The sequence below is a fragment of the Hemicordylus capensis genome, chromosome 4, assembly GCF_027244095.1.
Source record: "Hemicordylus capensis ecotype Gifberg chromosome 4, rHemCap1.1.pri, whole genome shotgun sequence".
NCBI classification, from domain to species: Eukaryota; Metazoa; Chordata; class Lepidosauria; order Squamata; family Cordylidae; genus Hemicordylus; species Hemicordylus capensis.
Genome location: NC_069660.1, coordinates 286662772 through 286684723, shown reverse-complemented (window position 1 = coordinate 286684723; position 21952 = coordinate 286662772). Strand labels below are relative to the sequence as shown.

At 43.8% G+C, this 21952-nt stretch overlaps 1 protein-coding gene across 2 annotated transcripts in view; it reads left to right on the top strand.

Moving 5' to 3' along the window:
- Positions 1-21952, top strand: part of RGS22 (regulator of G protein signaling 22) — a 128649-nt gene that overhangs the window by 43787 nt on the left and 62910 nt on the right. For both annotated transcript variants that reach the window (XM_053250539.1, XM_053250540.1), the window contains exons 13-15: positions 734-842; positions 2962-3087; positions 6081-6182. In XM_053250539.1, coding sequence (XP_053106514.1) covers positions 734-842; positions 2962-3087; positions 6081-6182 — 337 coding nt within the window. The remainder of the gene's footprint in view (positions 1-733; positions 843-2961; positions 3088-6080; positions 6183-21952) is intronic.

Below are 21952 nucleotides of genomic sequence, written 5' to 3'. Positions count from 1 at the left end.
AGTTCGGATCTTCTGTTTTTGGACTTATTTCCTATCTTATCTGAAGCAGGGGAGTGATTTCAGTTGTACCCATGGAACCAGATCTCATTCTAGCATATCGTCACAAATGCTACTATATTCAAAATGTTGTTTAATGTAATAAGAAAATTATCCCAGTCTTCTAATCATACAAATTATATTTATGTAAACCACCTTCAGGCGGAACTTCAGTATATTCTCCATTTATCTATGCCTTTTAGTTGCATATGTTGTCTGCATATTCTTTTGTTGACATCTTCATTTGATATTTTGACATGCATATCAGTCATAGAGAAAGTTGCCATGTCCTGGAAAGTTGCCTGCCTGGGGATCATGCACTGCTTTATGCTTTTTAATGCTGCAAGGCAGTGAGAGACGATGCAGGAGCTGAGGCTCTCTTTCTGTTCTGTTATCAATTCTGTTGCCTGCCCTTCTCTCCCACTATCCATTGCCCCAAGACTCTAATTATAACCTCTAACCAGTGGCTCTGTGTGTGTGTATTTGTATTTGTGATGGGTGAGGGGAGTGATGAAGAAATGAGATGGGACATTCAATGGCTACATCCTCTACTAATGCATTGGAGCACTGAGACTCCAAGTCTGAATCTGAGCCTTTTAACTATGTACCCATTTATTTTGTCTCCTCTGTTAAACATGATGTAGTCTCCAATTATTGTGAAGCATCTTTTGAACATATGTCTTCTTTGTGGGTCCAGGCCAGCAACAGTATGCAGCAGTGTGACTCGTATTACAATGTTTACTGACAAAATGGAGTATCTGAAGCCACAGCTAGATAGAAGATATACCTATGCAGAACTGATCCAAGTGAGTATCATTTGGTGAAGTGATACTTGTGATACTTGACCATGTTAGCAAAACAGCATTCCATTTTGGGTCAGGTGGGTGAGGAAAAGTTAAATCTTTTTAAAATAATGCCTTTTAAAGCAGCGGCGGTGCGGTGGCGATGGTGGTGGAAATGGTGGTGAGGGCTTCTTCCATGGGCCACCTGCCTTCCAAATGCCCCCAAATGGCCCAACCTGGCATTTTGGGGGAAGGTGGACCTGAGGAAGTAGCTCTTGCTGCTGTCTCCACTGCCATCCCCACCGCCATTCTGCCTCACAGCGGTAGTTTTAAAAGGTGTGTGTATGTATATATATAAACACACTATCATTTGACTCTCTAATGATTGTATCAGCAAATCAAGAGATTGAAAATTGTGTGTATAAAGAAATTTATTATACTTAGCAATAAAGTACTAGTGCACAAATACTCTGTCCCACTGGCGGAGGAAGACAGCCGGAGGCCCATGTTCCTCCTGCCGGCGGCCCCCTGCCACGCCCACAGCGTCTGATGTCAGATGCAGGGGGAGTGGCTTAGCTCCCAAACGGGCCGCCGGCTGGCTTCTTCCACCAGTGGCACAGAGCATTTGTGCGCTAGTACATTATTGCTCAGTGTAATAACTTTCTTTATACACACAGTTTTGGCGTGTATAATACGCAGGGGGTGTGGCTGGGGTAGGGTTTGCACGGAACTGGCTGGTCCGGTTCTGTTCGAGTTCAAACCTGACGAGACCAGTTCGGTCTGGGGGTGGGGTGGGGTGGTGGTGGTTCACAATTATTTTTTAACCTTCAGCCCCTTCAGGAGGCTTCCTCTAGGCCTTGGGGTGGGCAGTCTGTAAAGGTTCACCCGCTGACCTCGGTCATCTGTTTTTTTAAAAAAATGGCTGCCGCGCATGCACAAATGGCCTCTGTGAGGCCCTGGGCCATGCCAGGCCTCACAGAGGCCATTTGCGCATGCGCGGTGGCAAACAAAATGGCTACTGTGCCAAAATAAGGAGACCTGACTGGGCCGAAAAAAGTGGCCGAACGGGCCACAGTGGTGATGACCGAGACTGGCGGGGGAGGGGGACCTTCGTGGACGCCCCCCGTGGCCTAGAGGAAGCCCCCCCAAAGGGGCTAAAGATTTAAAAAATTGTGAACCCCCCCAAACAGTTTGGGGGGGTTTGGCTCCAGGCCGGACCGAACAGGGGGTAGTTCAGTATGACCTTGAGCCTTCGAACTGAACCGGCTCAACATCGAACCTTCGAATGTCAAGCAGGTTCTGCACATCCCTAGGGGCACCAGGTGTGGCCCCTAATTAGTGGTGGCCCAAGTTCTTTGAACCCGTCTGCTCAGTGGTGATTCTGCCCCTGCTCTGTGTGCTTAAAGCTAGATATATTATTATTACTCATTCATGAAGAGCCATCATTTTACATGATGCTTCAAGTACAAAATAAACAAACCACAGTTCCCTAAAGTTTGACAGTGGAAAGAAGAGAGGGGAGAGGCAAGTATAAAAATGTAGAAAGTTAGAGCTACAAAGCTGTGTCTAAAACCCGTGTGATAAGAAATTAAGATGAGATGACTCCTCAGTTGGTTTATCTGGCTGCCTTGCTATTTCTTTTTGTCTAAGAGAAGCAATGACAATTTCAAAGTTGAAATCTAAGATATAATGATATATAAAGATATATATAAGATATATATATAAGATATATATATCTTATATATATCTAAGAGAGATATATATATATATATAAGATAAGATATATAAGAGATATCAAAGATATATAAATATAAGATATATTTGCCAACCCTTGCTAACTTGGCAAAGAGGTACCTTTTAATGTGGTGATTGTCTTTATTTAGCAGGGGGAGAGTAACTGGCCCTATCCACCCCTGGCACAGTACTTCCAGTGACTGTTGCTAGTATCTATCTTATGTTTCTTTTTAGATTGTGAGCCCTTTGGGCACAGGGATCCATCTGATTTATTTATTATTTCTCTGTGTAAACCGCCCTGAGCCATTTTTGGAAGGGTGGTATAGAAATCGAATAAATAAATAAATAATAAAATAAAACAATGAAACTACATATCTTGTTGAACTGTGCTTTTAAAAAAAAAATCCAGGGTAAAACGTCTCCAGATATTTGTGAACTTGGGAGTTCTAAAATGGAAAGGATGCTGCAATCTCTTGATAAAGAGAACAGAGCAGGCTACATTTTCACTGCATTCTGTGAGAAGTCACGAAATAAGGTATGACGATATATATTCATAGCAATAAATGGATTTCTGGATTAGATGAGTGTCCTGCCCTTTTCTTTTAAGGGTTCAGAACTTGTAGTTTAGTCAGGCACGGTGCCAGCTGAACAGCAGTCTAGGTAGGGCCCCAACCGGCGGTCCCTCTAGTAACGTACCATGCACATGATGTCCCATGCACAGGGTGTGGCTCAGGCTCTGGAAGAGCCCCGAGAGAACTCCCACTGCCCGCGTAGCCACACCCCTTTGTGCGTGATGTCACATGCAAAGAGGGCATGACCTTGAGCTCCGACGAGCCTGAGTGAGCTCTCCCCTGTCATTTAAGGCAGCATTTGCTGCCTGTCAACATCTATTTCCCTTTCTCTCCCTCACTGGAGGGAGAGAAAAGGAAATAAAAGGCTGTCAGGCAGCAAATGCTGCCTGAAAAGGACAGGGAAGAGCTCACTCGGGGCTCTCTGGAGCCTGGGCATGAGTGGAGGGAGTTCACTCGGGGCTCTTCCAGAGCCCAAGCCATGCCGCCCTGTGGCCTTCGGCAGCACTTTCCATTGGTGGCCTGGGTTATTTGAACCTGCTTGCACGATGATGGCTCTGCCCCTGAGTTTAGTCTCACTTCAGCCCAGTGAAGAGGCTAGGCTGGATCAAGGTGATTTTAATGTAAACTGCCCTGAGCCACTTCAGGAAGGAAGGTATATAAATTGAATGAATGAATCCACTGAATTTCACAACTGAACATGGATTTGAACTTCAGTTTAAAGGTGCCTCTGCGTTGTGCCTGAAATTTCTTTGGCCTGCCTCTGAACACTGGAGTGCAGATGGGAGCTGAAAAATAACTAATTGGAGCATGAAGATTTTAGAGAAGAGATTCCTCAGAACATCCTTATACTAAGTTAGATCAGGGGTTTCCAACCTGTGTGTCTTCCAGATGTTGCTGAACTACAACTTCTGTCAGCCCCAACCACGATTTATTGTTGTAGTTACAGTTCAGCAACCTTTGGAGGACCACAGGTTGGGAGCTTCTGTTCTGATTCAAATCATTGGTCCATCTAGGGCTCAGAGATGTAATCCTCCCTTTTCAGGAAAGAGGCAAAAATAACAGGAACTTTCCATTTCATCAGTTTATAGCACAAAATGTTGCTCATTTTTTGCTCATTTGTTTCACAAGATCCAGGTGTTTTCCCTCAGTCAAAATGCTTCTGTTTGAGGAATATTGCATCTTCCTGGCACTCGCTTATTTATTATTGCTGGAAGCATGTGGTTCTTTCTCCAGCTTACAAGGGCCTTGCTATTTGGAATTCTGTGTGAAATCTGGTTGTGCAAGTGTCAGTCACTGGTATGTAATGGATAGTGCCAGTGACGTACACAAGTTTTCAGACTTTAGCTGCCCTTACTGCCAGTGTGAAACAGCTAAGCGATTTCTGCACTTTGCTTTCAGACTACTCCAGAGATTCTATTGGTAGTATTATATTTTGGAAATTATTCTTTTTCAGAACAATAATGGTCTGATAAGAAATATCAAGAAACGACCAGTAATTAAGTCATCCATTGTTCAAAGTGTTCTCTTTGGGTTTTCAGAAATACAACTATATCCTTTCCTGAAATCTGCAAGGATAATATTCACAGCAAGATGTATCTGTATGAGACAGAATGATATGATCAGTCATTTGGAGTCTTTGTTCAGAATTTTTGTGGAGAATTCTGACCTGGACCCTAACTTCCATTCCACCGAGTGAATGGGGTTCATTTGGAGGACTGGGGCTTTTCCATCCCCTGCTTGCCTCTGCAGGCCCCTGGGCCCTGAAATCTCCTTTGCGGGTTAGGGACCCCTCTGGATGGCAAGCAGCGCAGGTGGCTGCAGTGGGGATTGGTGAAAATCACAACCCCACATGCATAAACAGAAGCTCCTTCCATTCATGCAAGAGGAATTTAGAAAGAAGAGGAAGCTTCTGTCTTCATTGGCAAATGGGAATATAATGAGAGAATTGCTATCTTGGTACAAACTGACTAACCTTCTTTCTTGGAATTGTGTCCTGTTAATTTCAGTGGCTCTTACTTCCAAGTGATTAAGTGCATCTCAGATTTTATCCCAAAACTGTTTTATCCCAAAGATTTTATCCCAAAACTTACGTATAAGTAAGTCTGTTGCTGTTTAAGACTCTGATCCTGAACACTCTTACTTGGAAGTTTGTTGCAGTGTAAATAATTGGATTTATTATCTTGAATTCAACGAAATTTAGTTATTTAACTATGCACTTCAGTTCAACTGGATTACATCTTGTATGTCTAGGATCAAGAATTCATCTAGCTAATTGGCAGAGTTGCTAAGTCCTCATAATTCCACAAACAGTCCAGTCTTAATGGCTAAAATGTAAATTTTTCTCAGCTCTGTCCAGCTGAAATGTACTAACATGAATGCCTAAATTTCAGGCATTGATGCTTGTTTTAAAATATCAAAATAAGAACCCTTGACATATATATTTTTTTGTAAGGAAGAAGATTGCCTCTGAGGTAATAGAGTTCAGGAACTGCTCTGTCCCTCTGGAAATATTTAGCACCAAGCTGTAGTGAGGGGTGGTTGGGAGACATATAATAAAAATGTAATGATACTCAGGATAAAAACATTTAATGATCTCAGTGATTGCTGAAAAATGCTGTCCTAGCACAGCATAAATTTTAGATGTGCATTATGAACTCCTGGCTTAATTCCATCCAAATGTGGTTCATCTTCGAATTTTAACTATAACATTAACAATTTTAATAGCCAATTATGTGCAAAGGATACAATAAAATACAGCATGTATTACAGTGGCACTGCCTTTACATGTGCTGTCCTCTTGCCAGTATAGAACACATGGCTTAAACTATCCTAAATTAAGTGTGATTTATGGTGACCCCAAGGAGCTAAGCAATTACTCACCCTGGGAATTCAAACTTTTACAAAAAATGGGGTAGTAATAACTTCTCTTCTCTCCTCCTGTCCTCTCCATCTGTAGCTGTGGAAGAACAGCACGTACTTTTGGTTTGACCTGCAGGATTATCATCAACTGTTCTACCAAGAAACTCTTCATCCTTTCAAACTATGCAAGCAAGCTCAAGTAAGTCATAAATAAGATGACTTACAAGTCTCCCAAACCCCAAGGAAAATTATTCTGGGGTCATGATCAACAAAGGACATTTAAATGGTTACCATGGAGTACGACTGATTATCTAAATATTAGCCAGGCAAGGGTTTCACTTGGATTTGTCTACGAACTTCGGCCATTTCATCTGTGGTGTTCATTTTCTATAACCCCTGCATAGCTGCTCAATTGTCTGTGCTGCTCTTTATTTAGAAATAGCACTCTTTTATTTTTCATTCAGATAACTGTTTTGTATCAACAAGCAGTCAGAGCGATGGGATTGTTACAAGAGCTATGCAATATAACCAAAGTCATATTTTCCATCCTGTAACAGAGGCTTGCAGCACAATCAGAAGCATGTGCATTTATGAAAAGTCCCATTGAGATCAATCGTGCTTATGCCTGTGTAAGTTTGCCTTACAGTGCAATCCTAAGCATGCTTTGGCTTAAGTAAGTCTCAGAGGCGCTGAAGTCTCCAGGCTGAAGTCGTGGACCTCCACAACCCCTGGGGCCCCTCAAATCCTCTTTAGTCTGCCTTGGGTGGTGTGGTCACCCGAGCAGGATGATGCTTAATTTGCGGTGTGGGAGGTGGGCTCCAAAGGCCTTTAGGTCCAGGCTCCAACATTACCTAGATGCACCTCTGGTAAGTCGCATTAAGCTGTGTGGAGTTTACTCCCTACTAGTAAGTGTCCCTCACAGCCCAGTTCTGTTCATGCGTATCTGAAAGTAAGTCCTACTGTGTTCAATGAGGCCTAAGCTCAGATAAGTGTGCATGGGATTGCATTATTTATCACTTAACATCTGCCTCCCCCACCCTCCTTCCTACACATAGGAAATCCCACCTGAGCAGATGTGCATATCAAATTATCTATATTTGTTTTAGGGCAGAGTGTACAAAATGTATAATGTCTGTTGTGATAAACAAATTCCCAATCCACTTTCTTCTGGGACAAAAAGATTGAAGGCATGGTGTTTATCTTCGTGCCTAACATCTATTTCCTAATCTTTTACTACTACTACTACTACTACTACTACTACTACTACTACTACTCTTTAATTTAGACTTGGGGCACTTAGATCTATTTCAAGGTTTCTTAACCTTGAGTCCCCAGATGTTGTTGGACTACAAATCCCATCATCCCCAGCCACAAAGGCCTGGGGGATGTAGTCCAATAGCATCTGGGGACCCAAGGTTAAGTAACCCTGATCTATTTACATGCAGAAAGAAAAACCAATTATAAGTAATTATGGAAACTGTCGATTGGTAGTTATGCAGATAACTCTTGTAAGAGATTCTTTTGCTAGTCCTCTTCTAAAACTGTAATTCCCAGGGTCCAATAGAAATAGGAAATGATAATGTAATGTAGATAGGTCCTGTGTCAATTATTAAGATCCATATTTTAATACTAAACACAGTAATATTAATTCTCTCTCTCTTTTTCCTCCCCCCGCCACAAAGGCTCAATCCTGTATCCATTTTTCAGTTAAGGCTTTTGCCTTTAACTCCAGTTTTAGTTAAATGGAGGCAGCCCAAATTATCTATAAAGTCCCAACTAAATTTACACAAGAAAGTTCAGTTGAAATCAAAAGGACAAGTCCTTTTAATTTCTAATAATAGGTGAGGCCCATTGTTGACCAGGCAAAGTCATTTTGCGAAGATTACACTGATACAGAAATTAAATATATGTAATAGAATTTTTTATTAATGTGCTCGCAAAAGTGAACTAAAGGGACAGTTTGAAACTTGTAGAATTTCAACATGAATTTAAACATTCATTTTATTATATAATGACCATATGGTAAATTTGAATCATAGTAAATTTGAATCTGAGAAAGATCTTCTGATTTTCTTGGGTATTATGTTGTTTCAGAATAATTGATTTGATTATTGAGTGTTAGAAATCTGTTGAGAACAGTAACTTAAAATATGATCATTAATTCAGAATTTCTGCTAAAAAACTACAACCCCACAATTATTTAAACAAGCATATGCTGGTGTAAAAAGTGATGCATTCAGTTACTTTAAGAGGCAGGCGTGTTCATGCAAAAGTTTGTATCTGCTGGTAATAAAGAAGTATGATATTCTGAATTTCTTCAAAAAACTGCAAATAAATTATTTAAATTTTCACCATGCATATTCTGGTATAAAATGTAGTGCATCCATCCAATAAGATTGTCCATCCAAAATGTGGTATCTGTAGGTAATCAAGAAGTATGATATTCATAATTTTTCCAAAAAACTACCAAAACATTAGTCCTCCTGCTCCGAGTATATTCCAGTGTAAAAAGTAGGGCATTCAGCTAATTTCAGTGGCAGGGTTGTGTATGCAAAATTTGGTATCTGTAGGTTATTGGGAAGTATGACTTTATTTCATACAAACAAATGTACAAGCAGTTCTTCAAAATATATAATATATGAGATTTCCTTGAGTAAATTTAGTCAGGATGTTGGTCACTACCCATATTTTTTTTAAAGGCAAATTTCCCAGTAGTACTAAAGCTCAGCTTGGTCTATGATGGCATATAATTTTCAGGAAATACTAAAATATCTGAATATTTCTTGCCTGATGGAATGGACATAAACATTAAATGAATTTGAAGTATTTGTTTGCCATGGCAACACCATTTCAGGTGCAATAATTTCTTTCATGTTCTCCTTGATTCTATTCCTCTTGCTAGTTGGTGCCCTATTAATGCCAAAGAGAGTAAAGTTTGTATCCTTAGAGGGTGATGGGTTGATCGGACCTTGCACTGGTCTTCTCTGATTGGATAAAAGAACATAAAGTAGCATCCAGGTTAGACTTGTCATAGGGTAAATGAATGTTGTTATGCTAGAATATGGACATAGCACATGATCACTGTGTGAAGAAATCCATCTCTGTCTCAGTCTAGTTCTTCAGCTAGCATAACATGTTATAATTAGGCCTCTGTGAAGCTCTGGCCAATGTTGAAGACTTTGTACTATCCCTCAAGTATCATGTGGAGGTGACTATTCTTAATGCTCACCTCCGTGTGGTACAGGGGTCCCTAATCTGCTCCCTACCACTCTGAGGACTCCGTTAAAAAGAACGCAGCCCTGTTGTGCTCCAGCACCTTTTTGGAAGGTGCACGGGTGTGGGTGTGTGCTGGGAGATATAGTCCTTTCCCAGTGCTTTTCGCATTGAGGTTAGGGATTCCAGTACCACATGGAGGTGAACATTAGGAACTCTTGCCTCTGTGTGATACCTGAGAAGTAGTACGAAGTCTTCAGCGGAAGTTTCACTCGACTAGATGTACTGGTTTTGCAACCTCTTACACAAGTGCATATAAGTGCAAATGGGAAACTCCTTGCACAAAATGTATTTGTGGTTCTTTGACATGGTCTCTGTCTTTTACACAAATGGGCTTCGCACATGCATGGAATCTTCCAAACTTCTGCTCTCCTGTTTTGGTGGGAACCCTGCCCCCAGCTGCTTTATGCAGCTGCACCACTCCTCATCCCCTCAGTTTTCAGGTTGGATTTTCACAGCTTCAAGCTGCAAGTAGAAGAAAATTCTTTTTTGTTTTTTCTATTTGCTTTCCCTCTCCTGCATAGGCGTAACTATAGGGGGGGCAGGGGGGGCACGTGCCCCGGGCGCCACTTGGCAGGGGGCGCCAAAAAGTGCCCCCACCAATTTGCCGGAAAAAAAAATTTTTTTATTTTTTATTTTTGCAAAGCAGTCCCCCTCCCCCGGTCCCGGCGCCCGCCCCCCCCCCTTGGCATTGCTCATCCAGCACTGGGCGCTGCAGTGTCTTCGTAGTCCAAGTCTCTGACTCTCACTCCCCGGCGCGCCCCGGCGCCCCGCCACCAGTCGCACATGCGTCGAGAGGAGGACACGCACCAGAGCAAACTTCCTGAACAACTCCCTCTTCTGAACAACTTCCTGAACGCCCGAACCAGTTTCCCTTTTTGCTCATTCAAGTCCTTCCTCCCCTATAATCTAACCATGTTTTAACTGAAAAGGTTCAGGGAGGGGGAGATGGGGGGATGTGGAACCCAAGGTTCCACATCCCCCCATCTCTCCCTTCCTGGACTTTTTCACTATGTAATACAAGCTAATTTAATTATATGTCATCATCAAAATGGATTAGCTGTTTCAGCCCATCAGGAAAGTCTAAACCTCCACCAATTTAATTAACCAGACTGAAAATCAGATGAACAGAGAATGTTTTAATGAAAGGTGGTATACAAATTTAACAATCAGTAAAACTATCATTAGGAGCAATTAGCGATTACTTAAACATTGGTGCTGCCAAGCAATTTGTAAATAAAACTTGAAGCCCTTTGAAAATAAGCTGGAATTAATTGTAGGTTGGGCAGGGGGTGAAAGTATATACTTCTAAACATTTATTGTTAAATTTATATACCACCTTTCATTAAAAACAACCCCAAAGTGGTTTGGTTTTAGTCATGGATTTTAATTTTAATTGCTCTTTTTGTCAATGTGATGAAGATTAGTTAAATCTGAGTGGTCTTAGGCAACCAATGTTGCATCTGAAATGCCATTTCATTTTTTATTGTCATAAATACTCTCCAACCAATTTAAATAGCAAAGGTGTATATTATCGCTTTATTCAATTGCAGGGAATCTCAAAAAAGCAGGATTTGCAACTAAGGCAGTGCATATCTTCTCTAAAATGGTCCTTTTATAGTTTTTCTAACTTTGAAATCGTAGCATAAAACAAAGCATAAATGCTTCCCCCTCCATTTGAAACCTTTTCTGGTGTAAATAGCGCGCGGTTTTGGGAAGGGGGAGTCTTTCTTTAACAGCGGGAGAATAAGGAGTCTTTAGCACTATCACCCTAGTCCCTCGAATTACTTTGGAGTCCTTGGTTTTCATTTTGTTAAAATACAGTCACTCACAAGGGAAAGTCAGGAACAGAACCAGGGCGTGAGGGAGGGGCATCATAATCATAATCATCATCATTGCATCATAATTCTGATGTTTGAGATACAAGCCAACTTCACAGGGTTGTTGTGAGGAAAAACCTAAGTATGTAGTGCATTTTGAAATTTTTGGTAATTTTTGTAATTTTTTAAATTTTTTAAATAAAAGTTTTCTGAAACATGTGTGTCAGTCAGATGTATGTTGGGGGGGCGGTGGGGGGGGGCGCAATTTCAGTGCTTGCCCCGGGCACCGTTTTCCCTAGTTACGCCTCTGCTCTCCTGTTCCCCTCACTTCTCTCTTCTTTATTCTCTATTTGGGTTGTTGGGGTTTTTTTGCATAATTTCGTTTATTATCTCAGTGTTTTTCTTTTTCTCGGTTCTGCCCCCCCCCCCCCCCGCTCCCATGCCTGGATGGGAGCCTTGCTCGTGTCACATGGTGAGCAAGACCACCTTTTAAAAGTGTGTTTGCTGTGGGGCTAAGTTGCCTTGTACGGACACCCACAACAAGTACCTTTTTTGTTTGGGAGAATTGCATGTCGTTGAGGCCTGTCCCACTGCCAAAAATTAACTAAACAGGCGAGGAAGAATAGGGCTTCTCATCTGCGTTCAGCTTTGTGGGAGCAAGTATACATTCCTCCCAGGACTTAGTCTCCAAAGGTACCATCAAAATGTCTGGTGATAATGTTGTTCTCTTGTTGGAACCGGGCACTGAATTGGTGACTCTGCATTCGCCCAGGGCTCTATTGGTACCAACAGCTCCGGTACCAATGCCTTTTTTTTGCTGCTGCTGCCAGCTACTCTGATGCCTTCCTCGGCATCACTGCCACCAACCCCATTGCCATTGAGTTCAATATAGAAACCCTCAGCACTGAAGCCTTCAGCATCGACAGCTTCTTCGGCCTCTGCATCAGGGATCATGGTCAAAAAGAAGAAAAAGAAGATCCCACAGCAACAGCCACCCTTACGAGCAGGTCAGCATCTGCCGCCCATTCCTAAGCACAAGCAGCCAGCGGAGGCAGCACTGGACCTGGAAAAGCTGAAGAAGAAAAAGAACCACCAAGGGGGTGATAATCAGCCTATATCCCGACCCTCAGCTCAAACTGTTGATGCTGCAGTACCGAGCACATCTTTATCCTTAATCCTGAAGGAAGTGACTGCACTGTTGTCTACATTGACCAGGGTCGGCGCTTCCCTGGAGTATAGGCCAAGGTGGCCTCACTCCACAGAACAAGAGCTGGATAACAAGATGGAGTACCCCTCTCGGATACAAGCAACTATGTCCCTGATGATCGGGACCGACCACCTCTCCCATTGAGACCGAGCTGCCTTTAGCTGTCTGAGGGTTTTTCAACCCACCAACGCAAGATGCACCATAGAAACAGTGACCCTTCCTCAGATAGACACCACGCCCAAGATTGGGACTGCTATGCCCATAATTACTTGGATCGCCAGAGTGGCAACTCAGCAAGGGACGACTCTTACTCTGAAAATTACTGAGGCAACTTTCATCAAAATTGGGACCAAGGTGACTGTGATTACGATCACCATACGCAGGACTATGATACATAATGGCCATCTTATGGCTTCCATTGGAATTGAGAGGAACCTCGGTATCAGGATAATTGGTATGATTGGTTCCATATGGACTGCCATGGCAATTTTAATCAGAGCTGGTCTCGAACTTAATCCCATTCCCGTTCCATTGAGTGTAGGCTTAGCCCCCATTTTAAGAAGCAGTTGGAGCAACAGGTCTTACCTCACCCGCTTGAGGATACGACGATGAAACCCTATCAGCCTTCTGAAAAGATGGCACACATTGAGATTGACTGTCAAGGTCTTGACCGGACTTGGCTGCACACTGTCGACATATAGTTTGACGAATGTTGTTTTTCAGCAGTGAGTAGCCGACTGATGACGTGATTTATAGTGCAAGCCACGAGAGCTCCCAGCTGGCAGGGATTTAAGGCTTATCAGCCCTCTGCAAGAGGCGTTTGCTTTTCCTAATAGTCTCCAATTGATCCCTGCGTCTCGTGACACGCCGCTGTTGGGGGGTCAGCGGGGGTTGGTTGCATAGCTCTTCTTCCGATTGGTCTTTCATGATTTCTGCTGCCTCAGGTTGTTGTGCCTGCTCAGAGTCATTATCCACAGCTGTTTCATGAACACTGACAGCCGGGCTTTGCCCCTCAGACACTCCTGCATTGCCTGGAAAGTTGACTGCTTCCCCTTCCTCCTCACTGTCGGAGATCGAGGGCGTGACATTGACGAGTCGACAGCTACCCTCATCCTGAAATGATTGTTGGTACTAGGAGAGCCTCGCGGGCCTAAGGCTCCTGAAGTCACTGAGTCAGATCCTTGGGGTTTGAGTCAGCCCTGAATTTGGAGCTGACCTCGTTGGGGTCTTCTCCACAAGATCTCTTCGCCGACTGGAAACCCATTTCACCATCAGAGGATTTGAAATTGTACTCTGATTGTTCTCTAAGGTGGCCACACTCTCTGCATTAGTTTGGACCAGCAGCAAAAGGATGAATTTGACCCATTGTTTGGGGTTATTGATGTTGATGCCCAAATTCCAACATTTCTACCTTTGAATATGGCTCTTCATGACACTGTGAAGAACTATTGGAAGAAACTATTTGTCTTTTCCAAAGCCTACTAGATTCCTTGACAACTTTTATAGGGTTCAGATGGAGGAAGACTCTTCTGCCTTTTTGCAAGGACACCCTACACCTAATTCTATTGTTGTGGAAGCAACCTTGACAAAGACCAGAGGAAGGTCTACTGCCAATCTGGGTGACAGGAAAGGAAGAAAATTACTTGAGTTTGGTAGGCACCTATATTTGGCAGCTGCTTTGCATTTAAAAATTGCAAACTATCAGACTTGTAATGCCCATTATAATCATTTCCTATGGGAGAAGGTGATGCCATTCATTGATCAGTTACCTCCTGATTAAAAAGATCTGGTGAAGGTCTTTGTAAAGGAAGCTGTGCAGTTAGCAAAGCTGGAACTATATTCTGCTCTACATTCTGTGGAGTGTGCTGCAAAAGTTATAGCTACTTCCATAGCCCTACAGAGACAAGCTTGGTTCAGGTCATCGGGTTTGATGTATGAGGCACATGCAAGAATGTGCCCTTTGAGGGCCAGGCTCTCTTTGGTGAGAAGACTAATGAGATCCTCCAGAAGGTGCAAATATGAAAAGCAGAGCCAGGTCTATGTCCTCCTCATCCAATACATCCAAACCTCCTAAGTAGACCAAGTGGCCTAACTACCAATCATCCAGATCATCCTCCCAGCGATCCACCTCAGACCGTTCCGTTTGCCCATCCAGGTTCCCACTTAGACCAAAGTCTTCCTTTCAATCTGGCAAGGTGGCCTCTCAGAAGCAAAGGCCCTTTACTTCCCTAAGAAGCAATTACTTCCTACCCCGGTCAACAGACATTTGTCTAGCCTCCTTCTGCGCCGCATGGGATGCTATCACTTTGGACCAATGGGTCCTTACCATCATTCACCTTGATTATGCTTTGGAGTTCATTCATAGACCGTCTCACTCCTGGGTCCTCACCACACCTACCACTTCTGTCCTAGAGGAGGTTGTCAAGGCCCTTCTACTAAAGGATGAGATAGAGGGGGTACCCAAAAATCCGACTCAAGTTTTTTATTCCTGTTATTTTAGTCCCAAAGCACTACAAAGGTCTCTGACCCATCTTAGATCTCAGAGAGTTGAAAAAGTACATTGTGTACAGATGTTTTTGCATGCTTTCAGTCCCAACTATCCTGCCTCTGCTCAAACACCACATGTGGCTAGTGTCCCTGGACCTCTAGGATGCATACTATCACATCTCCATGTGGCCACAGCACTGCGAGTTTCAACGCTTCAAGGTTGGCGAGTACACATATCAATTCAAAGCTTTTCCATTTGGCCTGGCACCAGCCCCCAGGGTCTTTACAAAATGCATGGCCCCGCAGTGGTACTCTTGCAGCAGGAGGGAATACAGATATTTCCATAACTGGCTGATTGGCTGATTTCTGCAAACTCACCACAGGAAATGTGAGCCACTCTCCAGAAGACCATCATGACTTTAAAGTCCCTAGGGCTCCAGGTCAATTACGAGAAGACACAACTGATTCCTACTAGACATATTCAATTCATTGGTCTGGTTTTCAACACACGACTGGACTGCATCTTCCTTCCAGTTGCCCGAATCCGCACTGACTACTTTGGCTACCTGCATAATGTTTGGGAAGGCTCATGAGCTGAAGACCATCCAGTGTTTTCTGGGCCACACAGCTGCCACCGCCTATGTACTATCCCACACTCGCCCATTTATGTTCATGCTTCAGAGATGGTTTCTCAGTGCCTTCAATCCTCACAGGGACTCCCCAAATGCCACCTCATACTTCCTATGTATGTTCAAGCAATGGTTGCTTGGTGGGTCCACCTTGGTCACCTGTTTTATGGTAGCCCTTCCATTCCAAGAGCTGTTAGGGCTTGCACATGGGACAATTCCATTTAAGCAGTCACTGGACTTCCACAGAGTGCGGTAGACATAGCAACTTCATGCACTCAGAGGTTTTCTTCCTATGATCTGAAATGGGTTACCATCCAGATGGACAATACAACTGCCAAAACTTACATGAACAGGCAGGATGGAATGGCTTCAAGGTCACTGTTAGCCTTAACCATAGATCTGTGACAGGGGTGCATTGCTCACAAGATGACACCATAGTTGTACATATAAAGGTGTGCAGAACCAGCAGGGGAATGCCCTCAGCAGCTCTGCAGCGATCTCCCATGATTGGATACTCGATCGTGGCACTCTCCTAGCATGTCTTGACCCAGTCTCCTTTACACAGGCAATCCTAAAGGCCCATAGTCCCCCCCCCTTCCTTTGAGTGAGGAAAGCCGAGGAAAACTAGCTGTGTGCCAAATGCTCAAATAAATGAAAAAGGGAAGCAATGCAAAAAGCTGCTGCAAAACATCTCAGATTAAGAGGCTTTTTTTGGCCAAGTGCTCTTTAACTACAGCTGTTGCTACAGCCATTGTTTCAGAGAGAGATTTTGAAATTATAGGAGAGGGGTGACACACCTCAAACAAAGCATAGGACACCTGACCAAAGCGAGGCCAAACCTTTCCCTAGCAAGAATTATAAATAAGAAAAAAGATATACTGACTATCTGATGCAGTAACAAATGAAAAAACTGTTATTCTCAAAATGTAAGTCCCAATGTGAGGTTTATTCTTTAAAAGCTGTGGGAGGAGGGAGAAGTAGGCTGTTGACTGTAATATATGCAGGAAGCAAAAATGTATTCCAAGTGGGATGGCTTCAACTGATAGTGGTAAGAGAGCTGATGGGAATGATAATTCCAAACCATAGCATAAATCTGTATTTCATAAAATGGCAAAGGTTCAGTAGAGAATGGGGTTGTGGTGGGAGTATTTAAATTTGTTTAAATCACATTTAATGTTAACATTTATCACTGTATTACTTTCTTACATAATATGTATTCAACTAAAAGTTAAAAGTGCCCCTTTGTATGTTTTCAAAATTGATTTTAAGTTCATCCCCCACCCCTCCCCACTAAAATTCCTTTTAGAAAGCACTGGAGCACTCATAACATGGTGTGGATGTGATAGTCTGCCGTTGTTTTTTGTCCCCCAGCATCTGCTATTCAGAGATACACTGCCTCTGTGCATGAAGCTTCCTTTTAGTTATCATGGCAAAGAGCTGTTGTTGATAGACCTATTTTCCATTAATTTGTCTAATTCTTGCTTAAAGCTGTATAAGTCATGTCAATATTGGTGCAAAAAGTAATAATTCAGTTTCAATACTAGTTACTGTATTTGCCTGAATCCAAGAGTAGGGTTTCCCCAAGTTCTTTGATTTTAGAAATCAGGAGGTCATCTTAAATGCAGAGCTGTCTTCCTTTCAGGTAAATACAGTATAACCTGTACTTAACCTGTATTTAGGGGAGTCATCTTAAATTCAGAGTGATCTTCTATTTGGGTAAATATGGTAAAATTTAGGCCGCTTGGGCATATTCTAGAAAAAATTCTGGGGGGAACAACACACACACTTGTTACTTTTGTCATTAAACTCAATGGGGGAGGACTTATTAAAGTGTTGCAATTCAGTTACGCTGGTCAGTATGTAAACAGAGGCTGTGACTTTTCTCTTACTCCCCACCCCACCAGTCTTATTTCCAGGCTGGGCCAGTGGTGACAGCAGAACATTGCAGAAAGAGTGCAACTAGGAGATTGCAAAAAGCTATAGCTGCGAAACTGTTAAAAGCAAATACATCACGATGCAATATGTGAAACTGTTCCATTAGCATAACTAACAGCCAAAATGTAACATAGCAAATCAACACATGTGCGGCAACATTTGGTATCATTCTTGGGTTTGCGTTTTACAGCCACTCTTTTTTTAAAATTTTCACTGGAACACAGATGAGACTGAAGCTGTATCCAATCAAGAAAAGGGGCTGCTTATGGTCATTGTGTTTTTTCCAAACTGTGCCCTCACCATAGGCACAAAAATGATACTTTGCTTGTGCCTAAGAGCAGACAAAGAGGTTCTAAGAACATTTCATTGTCACTTTTTGACGGTTTCACTGTTTTAATCATTTTATATACAGTGATGTGGGTGGTCTAAGATATTTTGACACCTGAGGTACGGCACCAAATGCTGCTTTGCCCCACAACCTGGTGGGGGGCCAGCCCCCTTTAAAAACCAATCATTGCAAACTTTGGAAGTGGAGAGTGGAGAGTGAGGAGTGGGAGGAAAGAAGATTGCCAGCAGACCCTTCTTCTCTTTTCATGGATCTTGCAGGCTTTGCAAGTAGTGTGAGGAAAGGCATCCCTTGAAAAGCTTGCAAAGGTCAGAGTGGTCCTGAAGAACTGCTCTGATGGCAGTGGTGGAGATATCTCACCACCTTGCTAGCATCCCAATAATCTGCCACCTGAAATGGCCACCACGCCTCGCCTCATGAAAGAATCGCCCCTAGCTTTGTGCATCTGAAGCTGCCTTATACTGAGTCACACTATTGGTCCAGCTAGCTCAGTGTTGTCTGCATTGACTGGTAGTGGCTCTTCAGGGTTTTAATTAGGGGTTTCCCTCCACAAACCCTACCTGGAAATACCAAGGTATTTTCTTGGGTTTGGACTTTGGACAAAGCATGTGCTTTGCCACCATTCTACAGGCCTTCATGTATTGGTATTTGTTCTGCAGTCTTCTGATTATATTTATTTATTTAACACACTTCTATACCGCCCAAAACTCACGTCACTTGGCGGTTTACAACAAGCAAACAAAAAGTTAAAACATTAGTTAAAATAAATGACAAAAAACTTAAAACAGTAGTTAAAACAAAATAAATGACATAGTAAAAGTTAAAACATTACAACAATTTAAATTTTAAAACAACATTTTAAAATGAGGTTAAAACTGTTAAAACAATATTTAATTAAAAGCCTGGGTGAATAGGTGCATCTTTAAGACTCTTTAAAAGTTGTCAGAGATGGGGAGGCTGTTATTTCAGCAGGGAGTGCTTTCCAAACCTCTGGGGCAGTGGAGGAGAAGGCCCATCCCTGAGTAGCCACCAGACAAGCCGATGGCAAATGCAGACGGACCTCTCCTGATGATCTCAATGGGCAGTGGGGTTCATAACGAAGAAGACGTTCTCTTAAATACCCAGGGCCCAAGCCGTTTAGGGCTTTATAGGTTACTAGTATTTTGAAGCCCGTTATAATAACGGGCGCTAGCCTTTTCCTCTCCCCTTTACTGTTTTTTTTTTAAATACTGACGACGACGCTGCCGCCGAAGTCCCACCCTCCCTCCCTCCCAACTTCCGAAACCACCTTACCCCTCCCGTGACAGTTGAGAAAAGAAAGACCTAAATTGAAGAGGGAGAGAGGAGCTCGCAAGCAGTGCTCCTCCCTCTGCAAAGCCTCTTTCCGAACTGGCGGCTCCGGCTGGGCCCTCCGCTGCCCGGAGCCTCTCCCTTGTCGCCGCAGCGTGTCCTCTGGCCAAGGCGGCGGCGGCCAGTGTCCCCCGGCGCCGCTCACCCGGCTTCTTCGGGGTGGCCGCTTCTGGTCGCCCAAGATGGCCACCGGGTGCCGGTGGTCGTGTCTCCCTTGCTCTGTTCTGCGCATGCGCTCCGCGCATGCGCAAAACAGGCCAGGGAGGCACGGACACACGCTTGGTGGCCGTCCACGGACGGACACCAAGCGTTTTATTATAGAGGATAACCAGCACCTTGTATTTTGCCCAGAAACTTATCGGCAGCCAGTGTAGAACTTGCAATACAGGAGTAATATGGTCCCTCCTAGATGACCAAGAGACCAACCTGGCTGCCACATTCTGAACCAGCTGTAGTTTCTGGACTACACAAGGGCAGCCCTACATAGAGCGTATTGCAGTAATCCAGTCTGGAGGTTACTCCACAAAGTGCCCCTTTGTATGTTATATGTATGTCATAAATGGTATTGGAAGCCTAATTCAGCAAACTCCAGCTTAATTTTTTAAAACAAACAAACAAACAAACAAATAAAAAGTCTTTCTAGACCTTATTGCTGCCAAGACAAGCTTGAAAGCATATGAGCCGTGCTTGATGAAATCTCAAAAGCCAGAGGTGGATTGAGTAGGATTTTTGGTCATCGGGGGATGCAACCTTTTCCCTCCTCCCTTTGATTAATGGAAGATGGATTGCTCCATCTGTTCCTTGTTGATGTGAGTACCTCCTGCTTCCTTGCTGCCCACACATGCAGCTTGACTTCTCCTCTGCCCCTTATATGGGAGAGTTCACTGTATGTATGGAGGTGCTGCATGTTCTATGGCTGTGTGATATCTCTGAAGGAGAGCCAGCATGGTGTTGTGGTTAGTGTTGGACTATTACTGCAGAGAGCCAAGCTGACATCCCTATTCAGTCACAAAGCTCACTGAATGTCTCAGGGTCAGTCACTTCTCTCCCAGCCTAACCTACTTTAGAGGGTTTTTGTGAGGATAAACATAATCATGTACACCGCTCTGAGATCATGAGAACATAACTCTCCCAGCAGCCCATCCTGCCTGAAGCTGGTGCTACTGAATGCCAGGTCCAGCATAAATGCAAAGACTACAGCCATCCAGTAGATTATTCTGGATGAGCACGCAGATTTGGCATGCATTACAGAGACCTGGTTGGGTGAGGGGGAAGATGTAAATCTCTCCCGGTTGTGCCCACTGAGTTTCTGGTTGCAGCATCAGCCAAGGCGGGGTGGGCAGGAAGGTGGGGTTGCCCTGTTTCATCGGGAGACCATCCCCCTCACCAGATGCACTGTCCGCACTGTCTGAACTTTCTGACCAGTTCAAGTGCCTGCATGTAGTGATTGGATCGTGAGACAAAGTTGGGATTCTATTGGTATACCGCCCACCCCGCTGCCTAGCAGTCTCTCTGCCTGAGCTGCTTGAGGTGGTCTCAGATGTGGCATTGAGGACCCCATGGCTGTTAGTCTTGGGGGACTTTAACGTCCATGCTGAGGCTGCCTTGTCTAGTGCAGCTTGGGACTTCATGTCCTCCATGATGACCATGGGCTTGTCTCAACTGATTTCTGGTCCCACACATGAGGCAGGCCATACGATTGATTTGGTTTTTGAGTCAATAGCGGCCAGTGGTGCTCCGTGGATAGTCCAGAAGGCCTCAACACCATTATCATGGACAGATCACTATCTGGTGAAGATTGAACTGAGGGTGGACCCACAAGACCTCTGCAGGGGTAGGGGACCAGTTAGTATGGTCCACCCCTGGAGGCTTAAGGATCCTGATGGATTCCTGATGGCTCTGGGGGAGTTTCCTGCTGAGAGAGTGGGCGATCCTTTTGACGCCCTGGTCTCCCTTTGGTATGAGGAGATGGGTTGGGCGATTGACATGGTCGTGCTGAGGCGCCCTCTCCCGACCCACCGAGCCCAAGCGACTCCCTGGTATACAGGTGAGGCAAACAAGCTGAAACTCAATCCAGATAAGACAGAAGTGCTCTGGGTTGATAGAACTGATCATCTGAGTAATGAGGTAAATCTGATCATGGATGGGGTCACGCTCCATCTGAAAGACCAAGACCTCAGCTTGGGAGTGCTTCTGGAGCCAATGTTGTCCTTGGAGGCGCAGGTGGCGGTGGTGTACAGAAGCACCTTTTAACAACTAAGGCTGGTACGCCCACTGCGACCCTACTTGGAGAAGTTGGACCTGACCTCAGTCACTCATGCGTAGGTAACATTCAGATTCGACTACTGCAGTGCCCTCTGTGTGGGGCTGCCCTCGAAGACTGTTTGGAAGCTTCTGCTGGTTCAGAATGCTGCCACAAGCATGCTCGTGGGTGCAAGTCACTTCACAAGTATTACACCAATCCTGCGTCAGCTTCATTGGCTACTGGTCCACTTCCGAGCTAGATTCAAGGTGCTGGTTTTGACCTTTAAAGCCCTACATGGCTTGGGGCTAGGGTACCTGTCAGACTGCATTCTCCCATAATCTGCCAGGGCCCTCTGCTCATCATCCTAGGCCATGCTATGGCCCCGCCACTAACAGAGATCCAGTTGGTGGGGACTAGAGACAGGGCCTTTTCGGTTGTGACCCCTTGGCTTTGGAATGCCCTCCCTGAAGAGCTTCGCCATGCTCCCTCCCTCAGTGTTCTTAAAAAATATCTTAAAATGCACCTTTTTAAGGAGGCTTTTTAATGCTCCATTATTTTGTTATATCTGGTAGGTTCTTTAGCTTTTAAAATAACCTTTAATTTGAACCAAATAATGATTGTGTTTTTTAATCTGACAACTTTTTAAAAATTTAGTTAATTTTATTACTTTTATTGTA